The following is a 26919-nucleotide window of genomic DNA, read 5'->3' as shown; positions in this document are numbered from 1 at the left end:
AGAGGGACAAGTCAGTGTGCCAGGCACGGTGCTGAGAGCTCCTACGTGCTGCATCCCACTCAGCCTCTTCATCGACCCTGAGAAGCAGTCATCATCCGCACCTCAGCAGTCTCGTCATTCCCCGATGTGCAGGGAGTCCTGCAGCCTCTGAGCTGGGGGCTGCAGTTGGAAGTGGGAGGCCCAGAACTTAGAGCTCACCCTCCGGTAGGTTGCAGTAAACTGTGGCAGGTGAAGCAAAATCAAGCCATTTTCCTAGATGTAGAGGAACATGAACAGCTCTTTGGCTTATTTGTTTTTAACGGTTAACACAAATGTTAATTTTAAGTTGTCTTTATTTTGCTTTTCTCAGAGCTAGTCCAAGGAGGAAATGACCCCCAAGGAAATGGAAAGCTGCACATGAAGACTGGAACAAGGAGAATCTGGGGGAACCATCTCCCCCATCACTGTTCCTCTCACCCCGCTGCGCCCTTCACCATGCATCACTTCATGCCATCTCATCGCTGGACCATTCCTGAGCCCTGGAAGCACATCCTTCGATAACCGACACACCGCTGCTGAGGTCCTGGGTTGGGGATCTCTCAGATGGCTGATAGTCAAGAACAAATGAACTGGAACCAGTGATGGCTTTTCTGAGTCCCGAGACTCTTGTTCAGGGAAAATCATCTTAAACTTGGCAGGGGGGCATACTTAATGGAGTGGTGCTTGTAAACCTTCATGAGCAGCTAAACTCAGGTATATGTTTGGGGAAGGGACTACTTGTAGTATTAATGTGTTTGGAGCTGGGTCCAGTTTACAGAATTTTCATGTTGCCTTTTAAAATAATTTTTGTTGTTGGTGGTGAATGTATTGTACATAGAGTGGGAAGGGTGGGTGGGGATGTGGAAGAAATGGAAATCCTCACTGGTGGGCACACCGCACTGGAGTGATCCTTATCTGTTTACAATCATGTCACGCTGAATACTTTGGGGAGCTGGAGACGAGGGTAGGAAAGGTTTGCTCGTGTGACATGGCACTGGGTTTCCTCAGTGGCCAGCCATCCTTTTAGTGCTCAAGGCCTTCTTTCTAGTCAGCCCAAGAGAGTACTGTTACACTGCCCCCAACAGCTCAGCTGCTCAGTTTGGAGGCAGAGAGCTCTCACGGCCTTCCAGAAGCTTCAGCCCAGAAGACAGGCTGCCCTCTCCTCTGGTGGCCCAAATCCTGGATAAGAGAGCAGTGCCCTTCCTGAATGCCACCAGCCCTACCAGATAGTAGTAAACAGTATCAGGAATTGGGATCACTAGAGTGTTTTGCTTATTAGAGGATAAAAGGAATCGCCCTCTTCACAGGCCTCCAGACTGTGGTCTGGAAGGCGCCAGGCAAAGCTTCTGGCACAAGCCACGTTGTGCGTGAGTGACTACTCAGGTCTGTGTATGTTAGTATCAACAAAGAAATTGCACAGTTTTGAATAGGAAAAATGTATTCTATAGATTTACAGTTTGGATTTAGGAATATTTCAATATATATAGTTTTTATTCAGTTTAAGTGAATCATAGTAAAATAAGTCATGGTGATTTAAAATAGCTATCAGGAGCAAGTTCTTGGAAATCATTTGTCGTATCTGTGATAGCAAACAATTTTACAGTATTAAATTACTTTATTACAGTTTTAGAAGTGAATTACACTGGATTCTCCCTGTTTAGCATTCTGTATTTGATTTTAGCTGAGATGCCACCAAAGTTAGGACTCATGTTTTAAACTTTTGAATATCCCACAAAGAAAAAAAGAAAAACTAAGGAAAATGCCCTGAAATTACAGGTTTTGTAAAGAATAGCATATTTTTAAGCATGCCTTTGGGATAGTAGAAAACCTTCCGTATAATATTAATCTGTCCTAGTTTCTTATAAATTCACCTGTGTGAGGGTCAGTAGAACCCCTCCCTCCAATTCCAGCATCCTTGATGAAACATGGAGCTGGCATGTTTAAAGTTTGCTAAACATAGGCTATCAGTAGGAAAAGAAACAAATGGGAGACGTCTGTGTGATACAGCTGGAACCCAAGTCACCAACTCCAGTATAATGGAAGTTAGTACAAAGAAGCGAGTGCTTACTGACCTGGCTGACGGCTCAGGCAGGATGGAGAGTTGGATCGGGAACACAGATGCCTTTAAGATCACAATGCACAAAAATACCACTGTTTCTCTAATCGACTTTAATTTTAAATTTGGTGTGCTTTTTTTAAGTGGAATGAGTTTTGAGACTGTGTTCTCATTTGATCCTGATTCTTGTTAGAAACTATCACATCGTCATCTGGTGTTTGCAGGAAGAATAGATGAGGAGGTTCGTGGACAGGCTCAGTCAGCCCTTGAACTAGGGAAAGGTGGCGTGGAGGAAGCGTTCCTACTTCCATGTCCGTGTGTGCAAAAGCAGGGAGGAGGAAAGACCAGCTGGTCTTTACAGCTAGTTTGGGCGTGGTTAGACCTGGTCTAGGCCTAGAGCATTCTGCCACCGACGGCCTTTCTCTTTTCACAGTAAAGCTGCTTTGAGAGGCCTCTGGCTCCTCCCTGACTGGGAGCACAGGAACCATGGGGCCTTTTCCCTTGGTGCTGGAACTACAGGGGATTGCTTTGTGCCGAATCACCCTGGGGCACAGGTAGGATGGGCTGAAAGCAGTAGGTGAGCTGATTTGTACCTGTCCTTCCGCCCTGGTGGTGTTGGAGCAGCTGTGTCCACACTGTTCTAGGTAACCCTTTCTCCTCTCTCCCAGCCCATTCCCCCAATTACCTGTTGCTAGAGAGAAGCTGTGAACAATATAGAACAAAAACAGTAAATTCTTTTATTGTTAATCTCCCTTCTTGGTATGTAGGGAGGTGAGAAGAATACTGAGGGAGAACAGTAGGAGATTGAACTGCTGTGAGCACAACACTGTGAACAAGGGCAGCAGCAGACCCGCAGTCCTGCTGACCCCACGTGGGACGGGTGTGCACACAGGTGCCAGTGCTTTGTCCTTTGTCTGCTGTGTCTTGAACCTTGAGTGGTCTTCAAAGTGCCGATCTGCTGAGAGCAGGCGGGAGCTGCAGGGTCACAGGAGCACTGGATGGAGAGCTGCCTGGACCAGTGTCCTGCTCTTCTGCCAGGCGGGCCTGTCTTTTCACCTCTTCTTTCTCCTCCAGCACTTCTTCCCAAGTGTCTTCAGCAGGCGCAAGCGCATTTGCCACCTTCTGCACTCGGGATTCATGGATAAGTGACATGCTGTAACTGGACAGGAGTGCGTAAGGGCATCCTGAAAAGCCTCCGGCCTCAGTCGAGAAGGCCTTTGACACTGCGGCTCCCTGCCACCTGTTGATGTGCCGGCTCTCGGTGGTCCCCACAAGGGACAGCTGAGCTCCATGGGTCATGAGAAATGCTCTCACACCTGTTTGATTGAACATCTAGGGCTGACCTTGATTTAGAGTTGCTAATAAGTTCGAAACTCTTTCCCCAAGACCCAAGAGAAATAAAAGACCCACAAAGAAAAGTAGAGCCTTTGGGAAGGTTTCCACTTTGGGTTTTTTTTTTTTTCCCATCAGAGTCTATTCATTTAGTTTTTGGCTAAAATATATTATAGTAAATGTATATGGAGAATAAATAAGGACAAAATACGCAGATTCTTACTCATAACTTTTTCCATCTCACTTTTTAAAAGTAAAATTAAACCTGTTCCATCTCACCTTAGTCGGATTTGCTTAGTTCTTCTGGTGCACACAAGCACACAGCTTATTATTAACAGTTCTTTGTTATTTTATTATTGAGTGAGCCCAAGTGGGCGAACTGTATAATGCTCATCTTCCTTTTTATGTTTATTGAAAACCTTAAGACCAGTAGTTTGTGCCCCTTGAAGTTCAGTCAAACCTCAGCAATAAGTGTCCGTTCCTCCTGGCCTCAGGCCGAGACCTTGAAAGTGCTTCTTGTGACTAGCCCTTTGGCGTCCTTATCCCATGGCCTTTATCTGCTGTATTATTATTACTGTTTATGTTAATTCCTGCTGGAGTGAAAGAGTACACTAAATGCTGTCCAAAACACAAATCTTCGTGTGGCCCTCATCACAGATGTTGGAAAAAACTTCTAATCTGTACTACTTTGTTGAACTTTCTTCTTCTTTTTTTTTAATGGAAGTTCAAATCTATAAATAATATACTGCTGTTAAGACCTAATTTGAAGTTTACAGGAAGTCTTAACCCAGCAGTCCCAAGGCAAGGACAATTAACATAGTGTCTGGACCCTAACCGGCTTTCAGAGAAACTGTCTTCAAGGAAATGAAGGGCTTAGAGTTTTCTAGCATCATTGCCTGCTTTGTGCCTGTCTGTCAGTTCACCGCCTGCCAGATACTGCATGGCCCCATCCTGGGAGTCAGCTCCGTGTGAGAGTGTGTATGTGTGTGTGTGCGTGTGTGTATGAGAGAGAGTCGAGGACTGCTCAGCCCTGGGGGTCTCTGGGATGCAGCATGCCTACAGCTAGCTCTCTGTTCAGCACTTCAGTGCGGACGTTGGGATTTGGGTTGAGCGTACAGAGGCTTTTATTCCTGGGTTCCCATCCCTGTCCAGGAGCTGAGAATGTGACTGAGATGTGCTGTGTGAAAAGGAACCAGGCCCTCTTTGGCTCTTTGGGTGGTTGAACTCTGTACCATGTCACCTTAGGACACTGAGCCTTGCCCTGCTTTCCTTTTGGGGAAGCAACTTGGGTGAACACTTCTGCATCCTTTCTCTCATATGGAGTCGTGACACAAAGCTTTGTCTCCAGGCTGGCTGTGTATTCCTCTCTGTGCTTTGTAGGGCTTTGCTGAATAGACATTTCGGGGGACTGTCTCCCTGGCTGTTCTCTCTCTCTGCACAGGGGACTCACTGAACTTCGATGTCGAAATGCCCGATAACCAACTGGTTGTCTTGCATGTGTTTGAAAAGGGTGGGGTGGGGTTGGGAACAGGGGTGTGGGTATTGAGTAAGTTACTGAAATGCTGAACCTGTTCGATATCCTCTATGACCCCTTCTTTTCCCTTGCCGGGCTCGGGTACCTCACTCTCCTGCCTTGCACACAGCTTCTGGAGCCCAGGCCAGTCTCCCCAGCCTGCCATGCACAGTGTCAGGGATTCTTTGCTCCTGCTGCAAAAGCCGTGTGAACTTTCCTGGCCAGTAATGGAAAGGGGAATGCTATTTATTTTTATATTGTGTATATTTTGTCGTGGTCTGCTGATTCCCTGTTTCACTGAGAGCGACACTTACCTCAATAGTTAGTTCAATATTGTGTGTTGGATAATTTTTTAAGAGAACTTTTTAAAAAGCTTTTGATCTTCAGAGGTCTGTAGATTTATTTCCATATGAACTGGTTATTTTGTATAAAGTACATTCTTAAAATAGCAAGGCTCTGATATGTGTGAGTTGTGTGTGTCTGTGTGTCACTTTTATGAGGACAACAGTTTGAACTGGGCCCCAGTGCCGTGACCTAAAAATGCCTCCCTGTCTCAACCTCGCTCTGTCAGGGGGGGTAATGTGGGGCGGGCGGTGGGGGCAGTGGGCCCTGTGCAGGCGATAGTGCTGTGTGCTCTGTAGAGACCTTCAGAGCAGTGGTCACACTGACTGACAACTGTACACAGAGTCAGGGATAAAGTACTCTTCCCAGCTAGGCCTATCCACACCCATCTCGTGCATCTACTCCCCATACCACCCACACATCCCCAGCCCTTGGTACGCCATCTTAAACATACTGTAATACACTAATTTTGATCTCCTTCCAAAATCTAGGGTGGACTGGGGGCCCAGGAGGCAGAATACAGTTGCTAATGGGGGAACAATGGTCAGCTCTGGTCTGGAGCCATTGGTGAATGAATTACAGGTGGCCCGACATGGGAACTATAAGTCTAATTAAGAAGATACTTTTCTGTAAGCCAATATGACCCCAATAAAATAAATTTAAAAAAAAAAATGGCCAGCCCCTGTGGCCAAGTGGTTGGGTTCGCGCGCTCTGCTTCAGCAGCCCAGGATTTCGCCAGTTTGAATCCTGGGCACAGACATGGCACTGCTCATCAAGCCATGCTGAGGCGGCGTCCCACATGCCACAACTAGAACGACCTACAACTCGGATATACAACTATGTACTAGGGGCTTTGGGGAGAAGGAAAAATAAAATCTTCAAAAAAAAAAAAACAGAGAAGGTACTCTTCTACCTGCCCAATTTATTTATTTTTTATTTGCTGTTCCTGGGAGGGTTTTTTTTATTGGGGGAGGGGGAGAACAGATAAAAAGTCCACCTTATCAGTTAGCTATAGTCTTAAGGTACCAAAACTGGCCTGTTTTATCCTGAAATAATTGGCCTTGTAAGTAATCTCATTCAGTAAAAATTGTACCACAAATAGTACCAACTTCCAAATCTGTTGTCCTGTCAAGTTTGTCACTTTCCATGGCAATGAGAGAGCTTTCCGTCTTGACCTCCAGTTGTTTGGTGTCACTTATCCCCGTTGATGATGTATTGTTGGCTAACACATTTTTGTGACTTCCGTCCTGTTTTTTAACATCATGTTCAAAATTAAGTCATACTCCCATAAAAAGCATTTTTCCTATAAAATATCATGTCAGTCCCATATTCTAGTTTAGTAGTTACATTTCCATATGGTTTTTGAAACACAAAAAAGTCACCTATAAAGTGAGAATCCTTAGTAAACCGCAGTTTTACGTGATGCTGGTCAGATCGTTTCTCTCACTTGGTTCTCTCAGTATCTCTTGCCCTGGTGGGGCGGGGGCGGGGCACCACTCTGGCCTGGCTTCCTTTGCTGTCGTGACAACGGTGACACTGGAGCATCAGCTCCACTCCCTGTGCATATTGGTATCACACCCTTAAGAAACATGTAAAATTGGATTTCTAACTTTTGGATCCCCAACTGGAACCTCTCCTCCTGTGACATGAATTCCTCACCAAACAAACACCAAATGTTTTGACAGTTTTAACTAATGATAAGGTTTAACTTTATTCTTTAGCAGGAACTTAGCTCTCAGCTGAGTGCCCTTTAGCTTGGGACCAAAACAAAGTATCTTCCCCTGGTCAGCTGTCTCAAACTCAGCACAGCAGGCAGTGTAACCCAGCTCTGTTTGGGGATGATTATTTGGCAAGCCCCGTGCCCACCAGACCTTACACAAAGATTATCCTACTCAGTGAACGTGTTGCTTCAGATTGGGGCAGAGAGGAACGCTGAGAGGGTAAGATTTAGGGGAAAGGAAGGGAAGCCATAACCCAGCAATGAGGATTAGTCTCAGAATTCTGATGAGCTCCATTTTGACATGGGGAAACATCCAAAGGTGCTTGTTAAAACATTAACGTCTTTTGTCTCTAAACCAGTTCCTGTCATTGGGAGAAGAGGCGTCTGAATTTTATAAACAAGGACCCCCCTAGGGGCTCAGTTTTGCCATAATCCCCACAGTCTCCGAGAGTGCTATGAACAGAATTGAGAAAACACAGGTTGGGCTTTTTTGGAGGCTGACATTCATCCTGAAATCTTCCTGGAGAGGTAGATGGGCTATGTCTTTACATTGTGGCAAGAGTGGCCTTGGGAAGAGATTCCGTTGGACCTTTCCTTCCCGGTGGCTGGATTCTAGGCCAACGGGGAATGGCAGAGCCCTGAGTTCCCAGGCTGCCCCAGCCTTCACTGTCCCTCCCCCACTGGAGTCTCTGTAGGTGGGCCCTGTCAATCTATTTCTCTGGCCTCCTGGTTGCCTGTGGGTTTTTAAAAGAAGAACATCTATTTTAGTCCCCTTTCTGCTGCCAGGGCTCACTCCTCTAGTTTCCTTAGGCAATTTTAGCAAAAACCTTCAGTGCAAGATGGACTGTGAAGTCCTAGCCAAGAAGACAGCTGGAAGAGCCCCAGATCTGGTGGTTATGTGCTGAAATCCCACCTCCTGCACCGTGCTGTGCATGCAGATGCAGTGCTCCTGAGAAGAATTCAGGTTTGGGAAGTACTACCTGCTCCCAGAATCTTGCATTGGAACCTCATACCAGACAGCAAATGAGGAGGACACAGGGGCCCTACTCTAGCCGCTTAGAGCTGAACAGAACTTTTAAAAGTACTAGAGTCAGTTCCTGGATTGTAGCAAAGCTTATTGCTTTGGGAAGGAATTGAGTCCTCAGAGGGCAAAGACGCACCCAAGCAAAGCCTGGCCCGTGCGCGCCCCGAGAACTGAGATGAAGACAGCCGGACTCGCAGGCCAGTTCTCGTAGGTATTTAGCAGATACCCAGTGTGCGCCTTAGTGCTTTGCCTAGTTCCTAACAGTACAAGAGGGAAAAAAATTGCTTCCTCTGCTCAGACTTCATAATAAGCGAGACAGACAGAACACAGAAAAAGTGGGCCACAGTCAAGTGTCAGAAAAGACCCTGCTTGGCAGAAGTAGGAAGTTCGGGACAGGTGTGTGTGCCCTCCAGTTTGATCGTCCAGGGGGAGGGGTGCTCAGCTTGGATAGACCTCTGCGTGCAGGCTGCGTGTGGAGGGCTGGCATCTCCTCCCTGGGGCCTGCAGTTTCATAGCTTGTTCCCTATAGCAGTCTCTCCGCCCGCTTTCCTCTGAGTCCTTGTTCCAGCTTGAATCCCTCTCTCTTCACTCGTTCTACCCTCACTAGGCTAAACAGAGAGGATGACATATGCAGAGCCCAGGCACCAGCACCTCTCCCAGTGCAGTCCTGAGAGCGCACTTCCTAGAGATGGCTAGATCTGCAGGAACCGGCGCTGGTTTGGGGAGAAGCATGGCATGGCCCCACTCCGTCAGCCTTACGCAGTCTCAGTTCTCTTCTTGCGGTCACATCCTCTGCTCTGGTGGCTCACAGGGTGGTCTCTGGACCAGCAGCTTCAGCTTTGCCATCACCTGGGAATTTGTTAGAAATGCAAATTATGGGTCGCCATCCCAGACCTACAGGATCAAACAGGGTGGGCCTCAGCGGTTGTTGTAAGTGAGCCTTCCTGGTGCTGAGGCAAACTAAAATCTGAACGCTGACCTGTAGGAAAGGCCAGTAGTAACATGTTAGTCCTCAGGTGCACCTCATCCCGACTGACCGGTTCGTTCAAACTCAGTGCATGTCAGAGCATTCTGCTGATAAGCCGCTGGAAATTGATGCCCTCCTGCCGGTTCACGTGGGGACAGATGCTCCTCTGTTGCAAACCTGGGGGGCGATTGCAGAACAAGAAGGGCTGCAAAGACGAGGCCTTCGCTCATTGCCCACCCTGCCCCCTTGACTCCCTGCTTCTGGCCTCCCACTCCCTCCATCAAATCTCACGGCCAGTCTCTGCTTTCTCTGCCCCGTCTTCTGGGCTATTGGGTGTCTTTTTGGGATCTAAACCCAACAGACCACTGCCGTTCCAGCGTCTTGCTCTCCGTCACGTCAAGGCCCTCCCTGCTGTGTTACGGCCTCCTGCAGCTGCTGCTGGCATTTATTCAGCAAATTTCAGTGAGTTTTTATTTGGCTTTGCAATGCCCTAAACCAATTGTTGCCAATCTAGGCTGCCATTAGGGGGTTAACAACCTGGGCTTTAAAAAAAGTAGATACAAGCCAGCCCTGACGGCCTAGCCGTTAAAGTTCAGCCTCTGCGTTGGCGGCCCAAGTTCAGTTCCCGGGCTTGGAGCCACGCCGCTTGTCTGTCAGTAGCCACGCCGTGGCAGTGACTCACATGGAAGAACTAGGAGGACAACTAGAATCTACAACTATGTACTGGGGCTTTGGGGAGGAGGGAAGAAAGAAGATTGGCAACAGATGTGAGCTCAGGGTGAATCCCTGTGACGACAACAAGAGTCAGATACCTGGGCCCTCCCCCCAGAGAGTTTTCCACTGGGCTGGTTGCAGCCTGGGCAGAGGGAGTTTTCAAAGCTTTCCCATCAATTCTGTGGTGCAGCCAACATTTGACAATGTTTGCAGTTTACAAAACTCCAAAACCAGTGGCTTGCAAACTTGCATTCTGCCCATGAATCACCTGGGGAACCTTGACAGGGTCAGATTCTGGTTCACCAGGTCTGGGGTGGGTCCCGAGATGCTGCATTTTTAACAAGCTCATCACAGGATAACGCAGAGCACTAAGGCCTCAAGTGCATCCTTGCTTTCCCGCACCAATGACCTCACCTTGTTATTTAAAGAGGAGGCCTGGCCGCCCGTGGCCCAATGGTTATAGTTCTGTGCTCTGCTTCAGCAGCCTAGTTCCCGAGTTCAGATCCTGGGTGCAGACCTACTCTACTCATCAGCCATGCATACAAAAAAATAGACGAGGATTGACACAGATGTTAGCTCTGGGCCAATCTTCCTTAAGCAAAAAAAAAAAAAAAAAAGGAAGATTGGCAAAGGAATGGATGTAAGCTTAGGGCAAATCTTCCTCACCAGAAAAAAAAAGAGGGAGGCCACCTCACACAGTGCTCTCACTTGCCATGCTTTTCCAAATCTTTACCTTTCTTCTTTTCTGCCAGTGATGTCCCTTCATCAAAGCTGGCTTCCCCTTGTGCTTGTGTTCCAGCCTCTCCTGTCTGTGCCCTGACCAAATCCAGTCAACTAGCCTCTCCTCCTCCTCTCTGCCGTCCCTACACAAGTGGCTCCAGTTTCCTCTACTTAAGTATGACATATTGATCTCTTTGCCTTCATTCACACTCTTCGCTATAGGAGCTGGCATTTCTTTCTCTACTACCATCCTCCTGCAATTTGGCTATCCCCTCCACCCCCCGCCTTTCTAGAACTACTGACTTACAAACAGCCTCAGCCAGATCACTTCACAGCCCTCCAGCTCCTCAAGTTGGGCCCACACCTGCTGGGACCAGCTGTCGTGCCATGACCACGCTCACCCGGCTCTCCTGCCCCGCCCTCTGCTTCCCTTCCTAAGGTGTGCTCTTCCTAACACTCAGCCCCTCCTTAGCTTTACACACCTTCCTCTAGATGATCTTGTTTTTACCTGCAAGTTCAGTTGTCACGCTGTGCAGTCAACTTGTGCTTGCGAAATCTTCAGTTCAGACTTCTTTACCATCCTCTGGTCACATTTTCCAGATTTCTTCTGGATGTTGACACCGAGGTATCCTGCTGCCATTGTTTTGTGATTTTTTCTTTTTGTTTGCCACTGTTTTAAACTTTTTATCGGTAAAATGACTTGCAATTTTATTACCGACACCTTGCCTCCTTGTTTTTAAAATCCTTTCTAAGCCGTTTTATTACAATTCACCTTAATACTGACACCTCCCGTCTTCCTCTAATGCCATCCATTATGTTTAAATGTAATACACTGGTTTCATTGCTCACTTCTTTTCCTTTTTATTTGTTTATTTATTTTTGAGGAAGAGTAGCCCTGAGCTAACATCCCCTGCCAATCTTCCTTTTTGCTGAGGAAGATTGGCCCTGAGCTAACATCTGTGCCCATCTTCCTCTATTTTATATGTGGGATGCTGCCACAGCATGGCTTGACGAGTGGTATGTAAGTCTGTGCCCAGGATCCAAACTGGTGAACCCCAGGCCACAGAAGCGGACCACAAACTTAACCACTATGCCACTGGGCCGGCCTCTCTTCCTTTTTATTGTCATAAAATACACATAAAATTTCCCATTTTAAGCATTTTTAAGTGCACACTTCAGCTGCAGTATGTACATGCACATCATTGTGCAACCATCACCACCACCCATCCCAGAGGTTGACCCTGCCCAGACGCCAGCACCCATCACAGGCTAACTCCCCCGGGCCCTAGCAGCCCCTGTTCTACCTGCTGTCTCTGAATGTGACTATTCCAGGTGCTTCAGATAAGTAGAATCACAATATTTGACCTTTTGCGACTGACTTATTTCCCTGAGTATAATGTCCTCAAGCTTCCTCCATGTTGCAGCAGGTGTCAGAATTTCCTTCCTATTTGAGGCTGGATCATATTCCATTGTGTGTATAGGCCATATTTCTACCTACTCATCCGTCAGTGGACGTGTGGGTTTTGGCTACCGTGAACGATGTTGCAATGAACATGGGTGTACAAGTACATGTTCGAGACCCTGCTTTCAGTTCTGGGTATATCCGCAGAAGTGGGATTGCCGGGTCCTGTGGTAACTCTGTTTTCAGCCCTTTGCAGACCTGCCGGGTCTCCACAGCCGCCACACCATCTCGCCCTGCCGCAAGCTTGCAGGGCCCGGCCCACGCAGGTGCAGGGCGCTCCACTCGCTCTTTCTCAATTGCCATAGCTGCCACTAACCCCACATCAACAGCCAAATTTTTCTTCCCTCCTCTCTCGCCACCCACTCCTGATGCTCCTGGTTGGAGTGATAATCAGTCTTTCTCCCGCTGATCCGTGTTTGAAACCTGCCACTTGCCCCTGACATGTTTCATCAGCTGCCCAGCCCTGTCGATTCTGCACAGAAATCACTCGCCCCTCTTCCCGCCTGCATGCAGCTTCTCATTTTGTCTCTTGCCTTGATTATTGTAATCCCCTTGGCCTGTCCAAACCACCTGATGCTGCCATGAATTTGAACTGTGCCCTCTAACCCCATTCCACATCCTGCATCACCTTTCCATTGTTCACCAGAAAAAGGGAGGACAAAAGCATTTAGCAAACACCTTTTACGTGCCAGGCACTGTACTCAGTGTTCTGCATCTAAGTATGAGTCTCATTTTGTAGATGAGGAAGCAGGCACCGAGAAGTTAAGTAACCTGTTTAAAGTCACACAGCTAGTAAGTGGTAAACTGGAATTCAAACCAGTTCGAAAGCAGTCTTACTCCAAAGCCCATTCTTAGCCACACTGCTCTCCTGCCTCAGGAGATCCTCATAGCAATCCTAGGAAGTGGCTATCTCAATCCCCTTTTGATGAAGAAAAGCACTAAGTTAAGTAAGTTGCTTCGAGAGAGAGAGTTATTAGCCTGGCAGCTGGGATTGGAGCCTGGGTCTCTGACCCCAAAGTCTGTGCCCTGCAGGCTCCTCATCTCCCCAGTGCCTGGCGGGGCAGCGAGGTCCCCTCCCATCCGACCCGCATGGCTACAGCTTTCCTCCACCCCACTGCCTTAGCCCCTTGCCCCAGACTAGACGATGTGCCACTAAAGAGAAGCTGGTGTCGCTGTCACCTCTCTGCCTTTGCTCTTCAAGCCCCAAGTCAATCCCTAATTCCTCCCTGAAAAGCGGGAAGGAAGCCGCCCCGAGCCTGCGCCGAGTCCACAACTCAGCCGTGACGCTCGAGCGCGCGGAACCGTGCCGGCCCGGAGCGCGCCGTGTGGACCCCGCACGCCCACTCGCCGGAGCGGTCAGTGGCCGGAGTGGGAGAGCGCGCGGGCCGGAGCAGGGCCGCCCCGCGCTGCTGTCCCTGCGTGTCCCCGCCCCGCCCCCAGGCCTCCGGTGGCCGCGAGCGAAGCCTTCCTGGCGCGGGCTGTCGTCCCAGTCGGACCAGCGACCGAGGGCGGCCGGGCGACCGGCGGCGCGGCGGCCCCTTCGGGTTTCCTCCAGGCCCACCCGAGGGAAGGTGCCGGAGCCGGAGGGGCTGGGGCCGCGGCGGGGGCTGCGGCGGCGCGCAGACGGGGAGCCACAGACGGGCCGGGCCTGGCGCGGGCCTCTGGCGGGGAGCTGGCCCGATTCCTGGCGTCCTTCCTGACAGCAGGCGAGTGTGTGTCCGTCTGCGTCGAGCTTGGAGCTGCTCAGAAAAGACCCTCTTCGCGCACGTGGACAGCCGGGAAGAGGCGGGAGCGGTCGTGGGCAGACGGGCCCCCGGGGCAGCCGGCGCCGCCAGCTCACTCGAAGGATTGGCCCTCGTCCCTGAGCCTCTCACAAGGTGAAGCGTGAAGCGAGGAGGGCCGCGGAAGAGCAGAGCCGCCTGTCTCGCGGGGTCTCCCTCGGGCGTCACTCCGACATCCGCACGCGCCTCTGCCCTGGGCCCGTCTGTCTCCTCCGGTAACTTAGCATCGCGCCGAGGGCGCAGGCCAGGAGACAAACGGTCGTGACACAACGTGGGAAGTGCTCTAAGTGGGAATTAAACGGGGTCACAGAAGAGGGCCCCGCTCCAGGATTGGCGGGCCTTCAGGGCTCCTGGGAGGAAGCGGAAACCCACGGAACAACTGTGCTTCATCAGGTGGAGATGGGGAGGAGCGTCCTGGTCAACAGGGACAGTGTGTGCCCACCTCAGACAAGGGGCCTGGGCGCCTCCTGGAAGGGCAGGTCCAGGCGGCCGCAGGGGCGGGGGACGCAGCCCAGGGGGCAAGAGGGCCCATGAGGATGGAGTGGGGAAGCGGTCCTAGGAGGTGGGGTAAGTTAGCAAAGCCCTTTAGGAGGGAAGTGCCTACATGGCAGGCTGGAAATGGGGCCCAGCCCACCCTTCCCCTCACTTGGCCTGTTATAGGGAGTAGATTTGAGGGGAGGGAGGCTGAGGGCCGTGGGCCGAGTCAGGCTGTGGGGCTCCAGGCAGTAGGTGACACCTGTGTGATCTGGCCGTGGCTCTTGGGCCCTGGAGACAGTGTTTTCTTCCATGATGAAGGACCTGTTTTCCCTCAGTCCAATATAGACCTATAATTTTGTAAAATGTAATAAAAATGAATTACTAGAAAAATAGAATTTTTAAAAAAGATAAAATATAAGCCCACATTTTTATTAATGGATTCCAAAACATGAAATTCGTCAAGTTGCCATGAAAATTTCTGAGGCTTCACTCACAATTTCTGTGCGTGTCACAGACCACCCTGAGCCACACGCCTGAGCGGCACTGACTGAGGAGGAAGAGCTGATGGTGCGTGAGGACGGGTCGTCTGTGGGAGGGTGGGTGGCCGTGTGCAGATTTATCCTGGGTGACTGAACGGCTGCAGGTGCTGTTCTCAGAGCTAGGGAGCCAGGAGGTCTGGAGGGGCGTTGTGAGCGGGAAGAGGAGAGTCCAGCACATTGTGTTGGACTGGACCAGCAGGGTGAGAGTGGCTGGGAGCAGTGAAGATGGTGGTGTGGACACAGACAGGGCAGAGCGCCTGAGCTGGGGCTGCTTGGGAGTCATGAGTGAGCAGACAGTGAGCAAGCCCAGGAGGAGGTGGGCTTGCTCAGGATGCCTGTGCAGAGGGCAAGGAGTCAAGAACTCAGGCAGGATTCTGCAGGCACCGGTGAGCGAGAAACATATGTCACAGGAGGCTGAGGAGCCACTGGGGAGAACCCAAGGGGTCACAGAAGTCCAGGGAATAGAGTGTTTTCCTGTGGGGTGATGACAAGCCACCACTTGATCTGAGGAGCTCAGAAACCCTGGCCTGCTAGGGCCTGCAGCTCCCCCCACCCGGGGATTGTTTCTCTAAAGAGATGTGTCCGAATGGCCTTGGTCAAAATAGGATCCTCAGAAACAATGCAGCAAGAATTACTTTACAGTTTTCTGTGCTTTCTGAATTTTCTAATGTTTTTCTATTAAGTATTTTAAGAACTAGAACGAATGTTCATTATTAACAAAAAAAAAGGAATTGATCATTGCCTAAGCATCTGTTAGCCAGCTATCTCCCTGGGAAGCAGATGGAACGGGTCACAGGTTAGTTTTGATGTGAGGGGTGGGTCCCTGGGGGTGGGGGAGGCCTGAGCAGCCCTTGGATGCCGCCCTCAGTGTGAGGAGACTGAGGGTAGAGGCCCGGCCTCTGACGCAAGGACTTCCCCCATCCACCAGAACCTGTCAGCAGCTGACTGCCCAGGACCACCCTGAGCCAGCTCCTGGTTTGCAGAATAGAGTTGACAGTCACGAGGGCAAGGGGCAAGCAGACCCATTGTGTACAAAAACACGCACACAAACACAGGGCAGAAATGCTTCTCGAAACTGGGCAGCCGAGGGTGGAAAGATGTGCCCCGGCCGTGCCCCAGCAGAATGAGGTGTCTGCGATTGCGTTGAGCTGGGTGTCCCTTCCCGCTGACTTGTCCCTGGAGGGGACACTTCCTGAAACGCAGGCAGCTTCTGTCTCATTGTCCCTCCCTCCCTGCAGGCAGCTCCTCTCCGTGCAGGCCTTCCTCCTCAGGTTGCAGGCCTCCAGCAGTTCCACGTCTCCATCTTCTGCAGCCCCCGCCCCTGTACTCTGCGCCCTCCCCACCGCCCTAGTCCTTGCCTCGCCACTCCATCCTTTACCACATGGTCTCCTGACTAGTCTCTGACCCCAGAGTTCCTTTTCTCAACCCGTTCTTCCAGAACTACTGTCCCCCTACCACACGCAGTTTGGGAGGTTGCCCTTTAAAAGCATTCAGTGTTTCCTTACTGCCTATAGGATCAAATCTGTCAAAGTTTACTTAATTCTGGGGTACACGCTTATCCGGTGATCTCCAGGTTCCCCACACCTGGCCTCAGCCACCTCTGCAGCTGCCTTCCCAGCGCGCCCTGCGGGCCGGCCAGGGCCCCATCTTCACGCCCGCAGTGCTCGCACCCAGGCTGCCTCCTCCCTCTTCTCCTTGTAAACTTTCTCTTGTTCATTCAGGCCACTTCTAGCCCTTTCTCCAAGCCAGTCCATAATGACCTGGCACGAACCCTACAGCACTCACTGTCTAAGCAGCCCTATTGCTATTAAATGGAATTTGAGAGTTTTAAAAGATATCCATTAGTTAAGGACTCTTTTGTTACCAAGTTACAAAAACTAACTAACTTGCTTAAGACTATCCTTTGCCAGAAGCATAGTGGAATATGCCCTCGGTACCCAAGGTCAGGAATGAAGTGGGTCGCTGTGTGACCAGGGTTTCTATTCATCTCTTGCTACAAGTTGTCTCTCAGTTTCCCAAACACTGTGACAGTTCACACGACTGCTGATAGGCCCCATGTTTTATATGTCCCAGAAAAAACTCATTGAAAGAGCTACATAGTCTCTTTGCTGGAAGGATTCCCCTTGCCCGGGGTCTTGCGAGGCCTGTGTTGGGAGAAGAGTGCGGAGGGTGCCCAGTGGGAGGGGCGCTGTGTCACTTTAGAAGTCTATTCCTGTCACTGCCAGAACCAGTAGCATTTAAACTCTGAGAAGGCAGGGACCTTGTTTTTGTTCTCAGCTGTATCCCTCCTGCCTAGAACTGTGACAGGCACACAGTGGGCACACATCACATACTTGTAGACTGACTAACACTGGGGCCTGTGGATTGCCTTAGGGATGGAGCAATTATGGGCCCTGTTGACAAGTTTGGGATTTTTGTGGTGTTGTGACTCCTTTAAAGCCTTGGCTGGCTGGCTGTCAGTTTCCTCTTTGCTGACTCTGTTTACTAGTGCACTTTCCAGTGCCAGAAACTTGTCAAATCATGGTCTCTGGTACTAAGTAAAGGCACTCTGTGGCTGCAGACGCTACCATGTCTGTCCAGTGGAGGTGTAGGGAGTGGACCTGGGATTGGGGTGTCCCTAATTTCTCTGGCTTCGGCGGCCCGGGGTTTGTGGGTTTGGATCCCGGTGTGGACCTACTCACCACTCATCAGCCATGCTGTGGCAGTGCCCCACATAAAAGAGAGGAAGATGGGCATGGATGTTAGCTCAGCAACAGTCTTCCTCAAGCAAAAAGAGGAGGATTGGCAACAGATACTAGCTCAGGGCCAGTCTTCCTCACACACACACACAAAATCCCTCTTTGGTATCCCCTCAGCTTCCCTCACCTCTGCTCTCCCTTCTCTCTCTAGAATGTCCCAGAATGCCCCAGAAGTCCTCCCCGTGAGCCATAGTTTAGGCCCATTATTCCTTTCTCTCATCCTCCCTTCTAGTCTCAATCCCAGAGTCCAAAGGTCTGGGAAGGGAAAGTAATGAAGCAAGCTGGCCCATGGCGGGCAAGTTGTGACTTGCTGGGAAGGTGGCTCAGGCCAGTCTCCACTGACACCCAGGCTCTGCCCGCACTGCTATGGCGGGGAGAGTCGAGGGCACGGATGCTGCTTCTGCTTCAGCCAGGGACCCCCTGAGGAGCACAGCCTGCGTCCCAGGGCCCCTGCCGTGCCCGGCCTGGTGCAGGATGTTCAGCCTGGATCAGAGGTGAACTCTGCCTGTCAGCCCTCTGGGCCAGGTTTCAGGGAAGGGTTGCTGTGGAGCTACATGTTGCCCGGCTTCTCGTCCAGATTCCTGGAGGACAGCTGAGCACAGCTGAGCCCTGCCCGGGGGAGCAGGCAAGAACCACTGACCCGCAGGATCCCCCCAAAAAGGAAAAAAACATCTACAGTTAAACATAATTTGTAATTATTTGGATAGCATCTTCTCAGATTGCAAAATTTAAGTCACAATTCTGTTTGTTGTCACCAGGTTTCCTGCGTGCTCCTCAAGGTCCAGTGGTGAGAATATCTAGGTTATCTGCTCTGACCACTCCCAGATGACCTCCCTCGCCTGAGAGACAAGGACGTCCTCCTAGGTCCCAGGAGTCTGAGAAAGCTTTATTTTCTATTTTGGTCTTCCAGAACTCCTGTGGGATGAGGGGCCCATGTTACGTGAAGTGTGACTTCACTTTTGGCCAGAATCAGACAGTCTCGATACTCCACCTGGTTCCTCTGCTGACAAGAAGCCCTCCTTCTCAGAAATGTGTGCTCTCCTATTATTAATAATAGCTATCACTTACCAAAGGCATTAACTTATTTCAGTCTCACAAAACCCCTGAGGCCAGTTCTACAGAGGGGAAAACAGGATCAGAGAAGTGAGGTAACTTGCTTAAGTGAACAGCAAAGCCAGGATTCAAATTCAGCTCTGACTGACCTGAAGCCAGGAATAAAATTGCAATGTGTTTGAAAACTTTTCCACACGTGGCTCCAATGGTGGGGGACAAGCCAGAGAGCAGCTGCTGGTGGCAGCTCTGATGGCAACCCTCGGAGCCTCGTTGAGGACTCCCACCCCATGGCAGGGCCCCAGGGGGCAGAGTTGGCCTCTGGGCTGGCTCCTTCCCAGAAGCCCTTGCAGTGCCCTAGCTTTACGAGCATTTCCCTGTGGGGTGAGGGCAAGATGCTTCAGCCCTGGTGAGGGCAGTGACCCCAGAGGAGGTGGCCAGGCCCTCCTGGCCCCTAACCTGTCTCTGGACCTGGATCTTGGAGAGGAAGGCACACCAGAGCAGCTGTGGGGGCTGCTGGGTGGGCAGGAGGCTGAGGAGAGCGGTCTCTGGACACCTGCAGGGTGTCAGTCCTACCCTTTTCCACTCTAGTCCCACTCTCCTGCCCTCCTCTCTCCGTTCGCCCGCCAGGCCTGGCCACGAGCCAGCCTCCCTCCGTGCTGCTGTCTCTTTCTGTGCCGCTTGCTCTCACTCTGTACTTCCCTCCACCCCATGGCCTAGGGTCACAGCAAAACTCATCAATGGAGGCGTGGCAGGGCTTGTGGGGGTGACCTGGGTGTTCCCCATTGACTTGGCCAAGACTCGACTGCAGAACCAGCATGGAAATATACCTACAAAGGGATGTAGGTCCTGGGGCTGGGGTGCGGCAGGCGGGGGGCCGCAGAGGAGGAGCATGGGGCTTCACTCCTTCCAGTTTCTGTAGGGGGTGTGTACATCAGGGGGTGTGTGTTGGAGGTTTGGGGGAGGCAGTCCCCTAGGGTGTGCCCAGCACAGGGTGGGGCAGGGCTGATGGAGCAGCCTCCTATTCACCACTAATTCCTTTTCTGACCTCTGCTTCTAAGATAGATTGCCTGATGAAGACAGCGAGGACGGAGGGCTTCTTGGACATGTACCGAGGCGGGCTTATTAGGCATCCCAGAGGCCTGGCTGGGCACAGGACGGAGGCTGTGGCACAGGAGCCCCAGTCTTTGTGAGTTTATAGGACATTGGGAAATGGCATTCCCTCTGCCCAGGGAATTCCTGGATGGGGCCTGGCCACCAGGTGATCCTGGACCACATGTGCTGTTCCCCAGCCCTCATGTTCTTTGGTGGAGGCAGAAGTGGTTATGGTGAGGTGTGGGGGCACCAGTGAGCACACTGAGGAACCCAGGAGCCCTGGGCTCCGGCCTGGCACCACCACTGCCTCACTGTGTGATGTTAGAAGCAAGTGAGCCCTCAAACTTCTTCCCCTCTCCTTCAGGGCTGTCAGGGCATCTAGGTGCTAACAGCAGAAGGGGGAGAGGCTGGCAGGGACAGAGATTGGAAAGACTTTGGAGCTCCTGGAAGGGAGTTACTGGGTGGCTCTTCCCTGACACAAGCCAGTGCTGTGTCGGTCCCCACAGCGTCCCTGTCCAGGGCAGCACAACTGTGAGTATACCTTGGAAAATGGAGACGGTGCTCTCGTGGAAAAGGAGCTGATGTGCGAGTACCCCTGAGAAATGAAGGAAACACCTGTGACCCACACCGCAGCCCATGGGCCTGGGCTAGTGCAGCAGAGTAACGAGGCCTCCAGCCCTGTCCCCCAAGCCTTATCATGGAGGCTTACTCTGGGAGCTGCTCGTTAACCGGCAGAGGTGGGCAGCACCAGGAAGGACAGTGAGCCCAAAGGAAACACACACATACAGAAGGGCAGCGTGCTGAGAGAAAACGACACAGAATGCATATTTCAGCAAAACAGGCAGAGGAACCCACCTTGACCCTGTTTACTTCCAGAAACTTCCCTGGCTAGAGCTGGGAGTGGGTTGCCAACGTGAGTGGCAGACTCAGGGAATCGTTACTCCTGAGGGGGCATTTCCTCCTCATCTTCGTTTGTCACTCCAGGGGCCGCTGGGAACCTAACCTTGGTCACTCTGGAGAAGGCCATCAAGTTGGCAGCCAACGACTTCTTCCGGCAGCTGCTAATGGAGGATGGGTACGCCAGGTGGGAGGATGAGACACGGAAATCCCGTCACTGTGTCTATGGTTTTTTGTTTTTCGGAAGGTGGTGGCGAGAGGACTGCAAATGTGCCTCAGTTTACCTTTCTGCATGTATATAAATATGTGCACACAAATGGCTGAGGGTTAGTGTGTTTTGGCAGATGGAAAGTGAAGGAATAAAATGAGCTGGTGTAATTTGGACGTTCTAGATAGACAGACACTGACTGACTGACTGACCATATAGAATATATATACACACACACGTATATTCATCAACTAGTGATGAATTTTTTTTCAGGTCTCATTGAGATATAATTGACATACAACACTGTAAGTAAGTTTAAGGTATACAACATAATGACTTGACATACATGTATTATGAAATGAATACAAGTCTAGTTAACATCCATCACCTCATATAGTTACAAAAAATTTTTTTTTTCCTTCTCATGATAACTTTTAAGATCTACTCTCTTAGCAACTTTCAAATTTACCATACAGCAGTGTTAACTGCGGTCATCATGCTGTACATTACATGCCCAGGACTTGTTTATTTTATAACTGGAGGTCTGTATCTTTTGACCACCTTCACCCAATTCCCCCACCCTGGTAACCACAAATCTGATCTTTTTCTGAGTTTGACTTTTTTTTAGATTCCACATGTAAGTGACATCATACAGTGTTTGTCTTTCTCTGACTTATTTCACTTAGCATAGTGTCCTCAGGGTCCATCCATGTTGTCACAAATGGCAGGATCTTCTTTTTTCTGGCTGAGCAGTATTCCACTGTGTGTACCACGTTGTCTCCATCCACCCATCTGTCAATGGAACTTAGGTTGTTTCCATGTCTCGAGTGTTGTCAGTAATGCGGCAGTGAACACGGGGTGCAGATGTCTCTTCAAGATGGTAATTTCCTTTCCTTTGGATAAATACGCAGACATGATATTGCTGGATCACATGGTAGTTCTATTTTTAATTTTTTGAGAAATCTCCAGACTGTTTTCCACAATGAGTGCACCAATTTACATTCCCAGCAACAGTGGACGAGAGTTCTGTTTTCTCCACGTCCTCTCCAACACTTACTTCTCCTGTTTTTAATGACAGCTATTCTAACAGCTGTGAGGTAATAGCTCATTGTTGGTTTTATTTGCATTCCCCTGATGACTAGTGATGCCGAGTGCCTTTTTCATGTACCTGTTGCCCATCTCTACGTCGTCTTTGGAGAAAGAAGATCCTCTGCCCCTTTTTTAATCAGATAGTTTTATTGCTATTGAGTTGTATGAGTTCTTGACACATTTTGGATTTAACCCCTTATCAGATGTGTGATTTGTAAATATTACCTCCCATTCAGTAGGTTGCCTTTTCATTTAGTTGACGGTCCTTTGCTGTGCAGCATTTTAGTTTGATGTAATCCTACTTATTTATTTTTGCTTTAGGTGCCATATTCAGGGAATCATTGCCGAGACCAATGTCAAGGAGCTTTCCCCCTGTTTTCTTCTAGGAGTTTATGGTTTCAGGTCTTACATTTAAGTCTTTAATCCATTTTGAGTTACGTTTTGTGACTGATGTAGGATATGCGTCTAGTTTCATTCTTTTACATGTGAATATCCAATTTTCACAACACCATTTATTGAAGAGACTGTCTTTTCTCCAGTGAGTTTTTATGGCTCCCTTGTCAAATATTAGTTGACTGTATGCTTGGGTTTATTTCTAGGCTCTCAATTCTGTTCCATTGATCTATGTGTCTGTTTTTATGCTGATGAATTTTTAAAAATCAACCCCCAAACACTTGCTGGTTCTCTCTGTACCCCTCTTTGCCCTAGTGATTACTGCTTAAGGGATCAGGGACAATCAAATGCCTGTAATGGGTAGTTCCATGGTACTAGTTTCAACTTTGATGGACTGCTACCTCCCTGGCAGCCTGTTTTTTTTTTTTTAAAGATTTTATTTTTCCTTTTTCTCCCCAAAGACCCCCAGTACATAGTTGCGTATTTTTAGTTGTGGCATGTGGGACGCCACCTCAGCATGGCTTGATGAGCAGTGCCATGTCTGTACCCAGGATCTGAACCGGCGAAACCCTGGGCCGCTGAAGCAGAGTGTGCAAACTTAACCACTCGGCCATGGGGCCAGCCCCCCTGGCAGCCTGTTTTAAATTTAGTCTTATGTCTTTAAGGAGATTCAGCCTGAGGGCCAGGTGATTATTTACTCAGCTGACTGAGTGGCAACCGATGGGGACAAGACTAACTACCACACATGGAAATTCCCAACTACCGAGGGAGGGTAGACAGGCCGGGTGGGATGGCAGGGCTGGGCTGTGTCTGGAGGAGCCTGACTCCTGGTCCCACAGGATGCAGCAGAATGTGAAGATGGAGATGCTAGCCAGATGTGGAGCTGGAAGGTGCCAGGTGCTAGTGACCTGTCCCATGGAAGTGCTCAAGATTCAGCTGCAGGATGCTGGGCGTCTGGGGGAGGCCTATCCCAACTTCACACGGGGTTGATAAAGGGCTATGAGCAGAACAGATTTCCCCACATTCTGTGCTCATTTGCTAGACTGCGCGATCCAATCACTTTCCAGGTTAGTGCAAGTCTTTATTTTATGGTTATCATTCTAGATTTCAACTCTAGAACCACTCTAGCTCCAGAACCAATAGCAGAAATGAGAATCCTGATTCAGGAGGGACACAGAATACTCACCCTACTACCTCTATCATATTGCCTTGATATGTAGGCTTGATTTCCTAAAGATTTTAGGAACCGCCCATGGCCTGTAACACTTCTGTCCCCAAGTGCTGATAGGATACAGCTATAAATAGGTTCAGAGGTGGTTTAGAAATAGAACACAGATCAAAAGCAGTTTTAACAGGAGGATAAGGAATGGGGCGGGGGGATTATGACTGCTTCCTTTAAAGAAAGCCAGGCAGGCAATGGCTGTGCTCTTGGGAAGCATCTTATGCAGCAGAGACAACGCGTTAAGTAATACAGAACTTATAAAGATTTCTTTCGAGCCAAAATTAATGTTCTAAAATTAGGACAATCCTCAGAATTCTAGCAGGGTGTCAGCCTTGCCTCGGAGCGGTCCCAGGGATTGGACAGGGAGCCAGACTCGTGCGAGTGTTTTGCCGCATATGCTGGGCCTGCCTTGTGACGGGGAGTCTGTCTCTTGCTTTCCGTCCATCATCAGGGCTCGGCCTCAGCACCTTCCTCCTTCAGGTCCTACACTACTGGCTCAGCAGCCACCCACGAGCGCCCATCTGCCACCCTCACTGTCTGGGAGCTGCTTTGTACCCAGGGCCTGGCTGGTCTCTAAGGGTCTGGGTGCCACTCTCCTCAGGTGAAGAGACACAGGTGAGGAGGTGAGTTCTTCCTGGACTTGGGACACAGAAGGGAGAGGGAACAGAGGGCCAGAGAGATTGCTGCCCCAACCTGTCTCTGTGGTTTCCTAGAATATTCACACCCAGGATAGCAAACTATCTCGGTGCTTCCTACTTTGTCCAGAATTGGGCAGGGCTACATAGAATGGGCACCTGGAAGACTAGTCCTAGGCCCATCTCCAGTGACCAGGCCCACAGGAGTACTGGCTGTTCTGTGGCCAAAAGGCACTTAAGAATCTTCGTCTACCAAAGACCACGGATCGCTTAAAAGCATACACCCCATCATTTTACTTTGCTGCTTGGCCAAAATCCTTCAAGCTGATCAGAAGCATCCCACGACACGGCCTAGTTCTTCTGTCACCTGGGCAGTGGCTAAACGAACTGCACCTTCCTGCCCATCCCACCCCTCAACCCTTCCTTACAGCTCTTCACCAGCCACTTACCCAACTTACTAACTCTGACCGTGGCCTGCCTGCCCTCTTCTAAAGAACAAGTTACTGGTCGCTGAACCTGCACCTGGCTCCTCATCCAGAAGCTGCAGGTGCTGGTAGGGCAGAGTAACGAGCTGGGGGTGGGGGTGAAGGCAAACTGATCTCTCTGATGTTGTCGCCCTACATTATAATGGGTGCCATGGAAGGACTAAGTCGTTGTGGGTTTGTCTCTGACCCATCTGAGGAGCGCTACAGCTAGTGGGCTCACTGTATGACCTTGGGCAGAAGCCCGAGGCATGTGGCTCAGTGTTTCTTATTCCTCCCCTGCAGAGACATTCCCTTCGCCATCATCTACTTCCCACTGTTTGCCAACCTGAACCACCTTGGCTTCGATGAGCTTACTGGGAAGGCTTCCTCTGCTCACTCCTTTGCGCCAGGCTGTGTTGCAGGTTCTGTAGCTGCTGTCACAGTCACGCCTCTGGAGGGTAAGTGCATGGCAGATGTAGGGGCTTCAAGGGTTGATTTGCTTTACGAATTAGCCACCTGTGTAGTCATCCATAGGATAAACAGGAATTGTGCACATTTTTAGAGATGCGTCAGCCCCAACTTGAAAACCCTCTTGGGTCACAACCTGTGGCCACAGGCAGAAACTCACCAAAGGTCCTCACACAGAAAAGTGGGGCCCAGGAGACCTCTGCTTTCTTATCATTGACAAATCTCCTCACCTTCTAAGTGCTGATCTCATTAGCTTTTTGTCCCTCAGCAGAGTTGTGAGCATCAGCTATAAATGACTGCTGCTATTTTAAAGTTTGAGGCGGTGGGAGCCCTCACTTTAGGGCTGCGTCCAGCTGCTCTAACACGCAGATGGACCTTTCTAGAGTGCGAGTGACCTGGAGGGTTGTGCAGTTTCCAATTCCTTCATTTTATAAATGAGACCAAAGAGAGGAGACCTTCCAGTACAGACCACAACGGCAGAACTGGCCTCAGGATTCATCTCACGTATACTGGCTCTAAAAGGAAACCCAACCACTTCACGCTGAGGACACCAAAAGCAAAGTTCACTACTTATATGGATTGTGGCTGGGACAGTTCTCCGTGCTGGTGTCCACCTATGCCAGATCTGGAGAACCATTTTATCACTGTGCTATGCTGAGCTCTGGATTTCTTTGAAATCTGTCCCTTTCCCTCACCTCTCAACAAAACCAGGATGCACTGGGACCTTTTTCCTTCATCCCTACACCATCTTTCTCCCAAAGGGTCTAGCCGGATTGAGCCTATTTTCCATGGCCTGGACCCAACTGCGTAGTAATCAAACTGCAAACACATAATGGGTGAGGCCCGGCTCCACCCACTGGGATCTCACTATTGTGGAAAGTGCTGCTGCTCTCAAAGGAAAGGCGTGCACACGCTGGAGGGGAGGACGCCACCTAGCTGCATTGTACTCCTGCCCATCAGCTCACTGGGCTCTTCTTTCTCCCCAGGAAACTCTGGATTCAGGAGGGACCATCTGCCTTCACGAAAGGAGCAGGCTGCCGGGCCCTTGTCATAGCTCCTCTCTTTGGGACTGCCCATAGTGTCTACTTCATTGGTATCGGGGAGAGTATCTTAAAGTGTTCTGAGTAGACAGAGCTGGAGCTCAAGTCCCCTTACTTGCTGCCATCTCTCCAGCTCATTCTTTCTAGACTAGAGGGGGAAGAGCAAGATGGCCCCCGTGTTGCATTTTGTCCTCTAACCTGCAGAACTACCTCAGTCTCAGAAGAAACCGCCTTATTCTAATAAGCAAGCTGGGTAGAGCCTTGCTCTCCCTTCGTGATACCTGCATTCATTTTCTTTGAGGCCACAGCTTCCAGGGAACTGCAGAAGCCCCTAACCACCTCCTTTTCAACAACAACTGAGCAGCCCAGGCAAAGTCAGGGCAGCCATCCTGTCCCAAATCCTCCTTCTGAAGCACAAGCTCTTGCAGACCAGTGTCCATGGAACACTGTTTGAAATAAAGTCAACTAGTTAAAATCTCGTCTTGTAAGTAGTGGGAGAAGCAGGCAGGCTGCAATGAATAGTGTCTGTCATCTACCTTTCTGTGTCCGTTTCAGAACCAAACTACAGTCATGCGCCACATAACGACGTTTTGGTCAACGACAGACAACATATACGACGGTGGTCCCATAAGACTATTACCACACAGCCTAGGCGTGTAGTAGGCTATCCCATCAAGGTTTGTGTTAAGTACACTCTGTGATGTTTACACAATGAAATCACCTAATGACACATTGCTCAGAACGCATCCCCGTTGTTAAGTGACATGCACGTAACTGGACAGTTCAATGAGCACTGGAGCAGGCCTCTGTCACTTACTCTTCAAACTGCTCCTCATGAGTGGGGAAGAGCAAGAGGAATACTTTACTTTATTTTTAAGTTGGATTTGGTTTTAAGTCTTGGTTCTATCACTTCCTAACTGCACCATCTTGAGGAACTGAGTCTGCAGTGACAGAG

At 50.0% G+C, this 26919-nt stretch overlaps 2 protein-coding genes across 9 annotated transcripts in view; both read left to right on the top strand.

The window, feature by feature from the left end:
* The window catches only part of CECR2 (CECR2 histone acetyl-lysine reader), a 160760-nt gene extending 155393 nt beyond the window's left edge, over positions 1 to 5367 (top strand). For 6 of the 8 annotated variants that reach the window (XM_070620332.1, XM_070620329.1, XM_070620330.1 and 3 more), the window contains one exon: positions 350 to 1857. In XM_070620332.1, the coding sequence (XP_070476433.1) occupies positions 350 to 371 (22 nt within the window). In that variant the 3' untranslated portion in view covers positions 372 to 1857. Of the gene's footprint in view, positions 1 to 349 lie in introns of all 8 variants that reach the window. The other 2 variants (XM_070620326.1, XM_070620331.1) reach the window with 1 other exon arrangement.
* A 7731-nt stretch (positions 5368 to 13098) lies between these two features.
* Positions 13099 to 26433, top strand: SLC25A18 (solute carrier family 25 member 18). The gene is made up of 7 exons (XM_070620336.1): positions 13099 to 13745; positions 19519 to 19642; positions 20533 to 20632; positions 22975 to 23202; positions 23838 to 23980; positions 24760 to 24914; positions 25911 to 26433. Exons 2-7 carry the CDS (start codon positions 19527 to 19529, stop codon positions 25976 to 25978), a joined length of 810 nt encoding a protein of 269 aa, XP_070476437.1. The 5' UTR covers positions 13099 to 13745; positions 19519 to 19526; the 3' UTR covers positions 25979 to 26433.
* Positions 26434 to 26919: the final 486 nt, after the last annotated feature.

The sequence above is a fragment of the Equus przewalskii genome, chromosome 5, assembly GCF_037783145.1.
Source record: "Equus przewalskii isolate Varuska chromosome 5, EquPr2, whole genome shotgun sequence".
Classification (NCBI taxonomy): Eukaryota; Metazoa; Chordata; class Mammalia; order Perissodactyla; family Equidae; genus Equus; species Equus przewalskii.
Note: the sequence above shows the minus strand (reverse complement) of the source record. Positions and strands in the feature narration are given on the sequence as shown.

Excerpts from the sequence above, each read along its gene's own strand:
- SLC25A18 (XM_070620336.1), top strand. The coding sequence starts at position 19,527 with ATGAAGACAGCGAGGACGGAGGGCTTCTTGGACATGTACCGAGGCGGG. Across the intron at positions 19,643-20,532 it reads GCACAGGAGCCCCAGTCTTT|GGGCCGCTGGGAACCTAACC; the intron begins GTGAGTTTATAG and ends TTGTCACTCCAG. Across the intron at positions 20,633-22,974 it reads ATGGAGGATGGGTACGCCAG|GATGCAGCAGAATGTGAAGA; the intron begins GTGGGAGGATGA and ends CTGGTCCCACAG.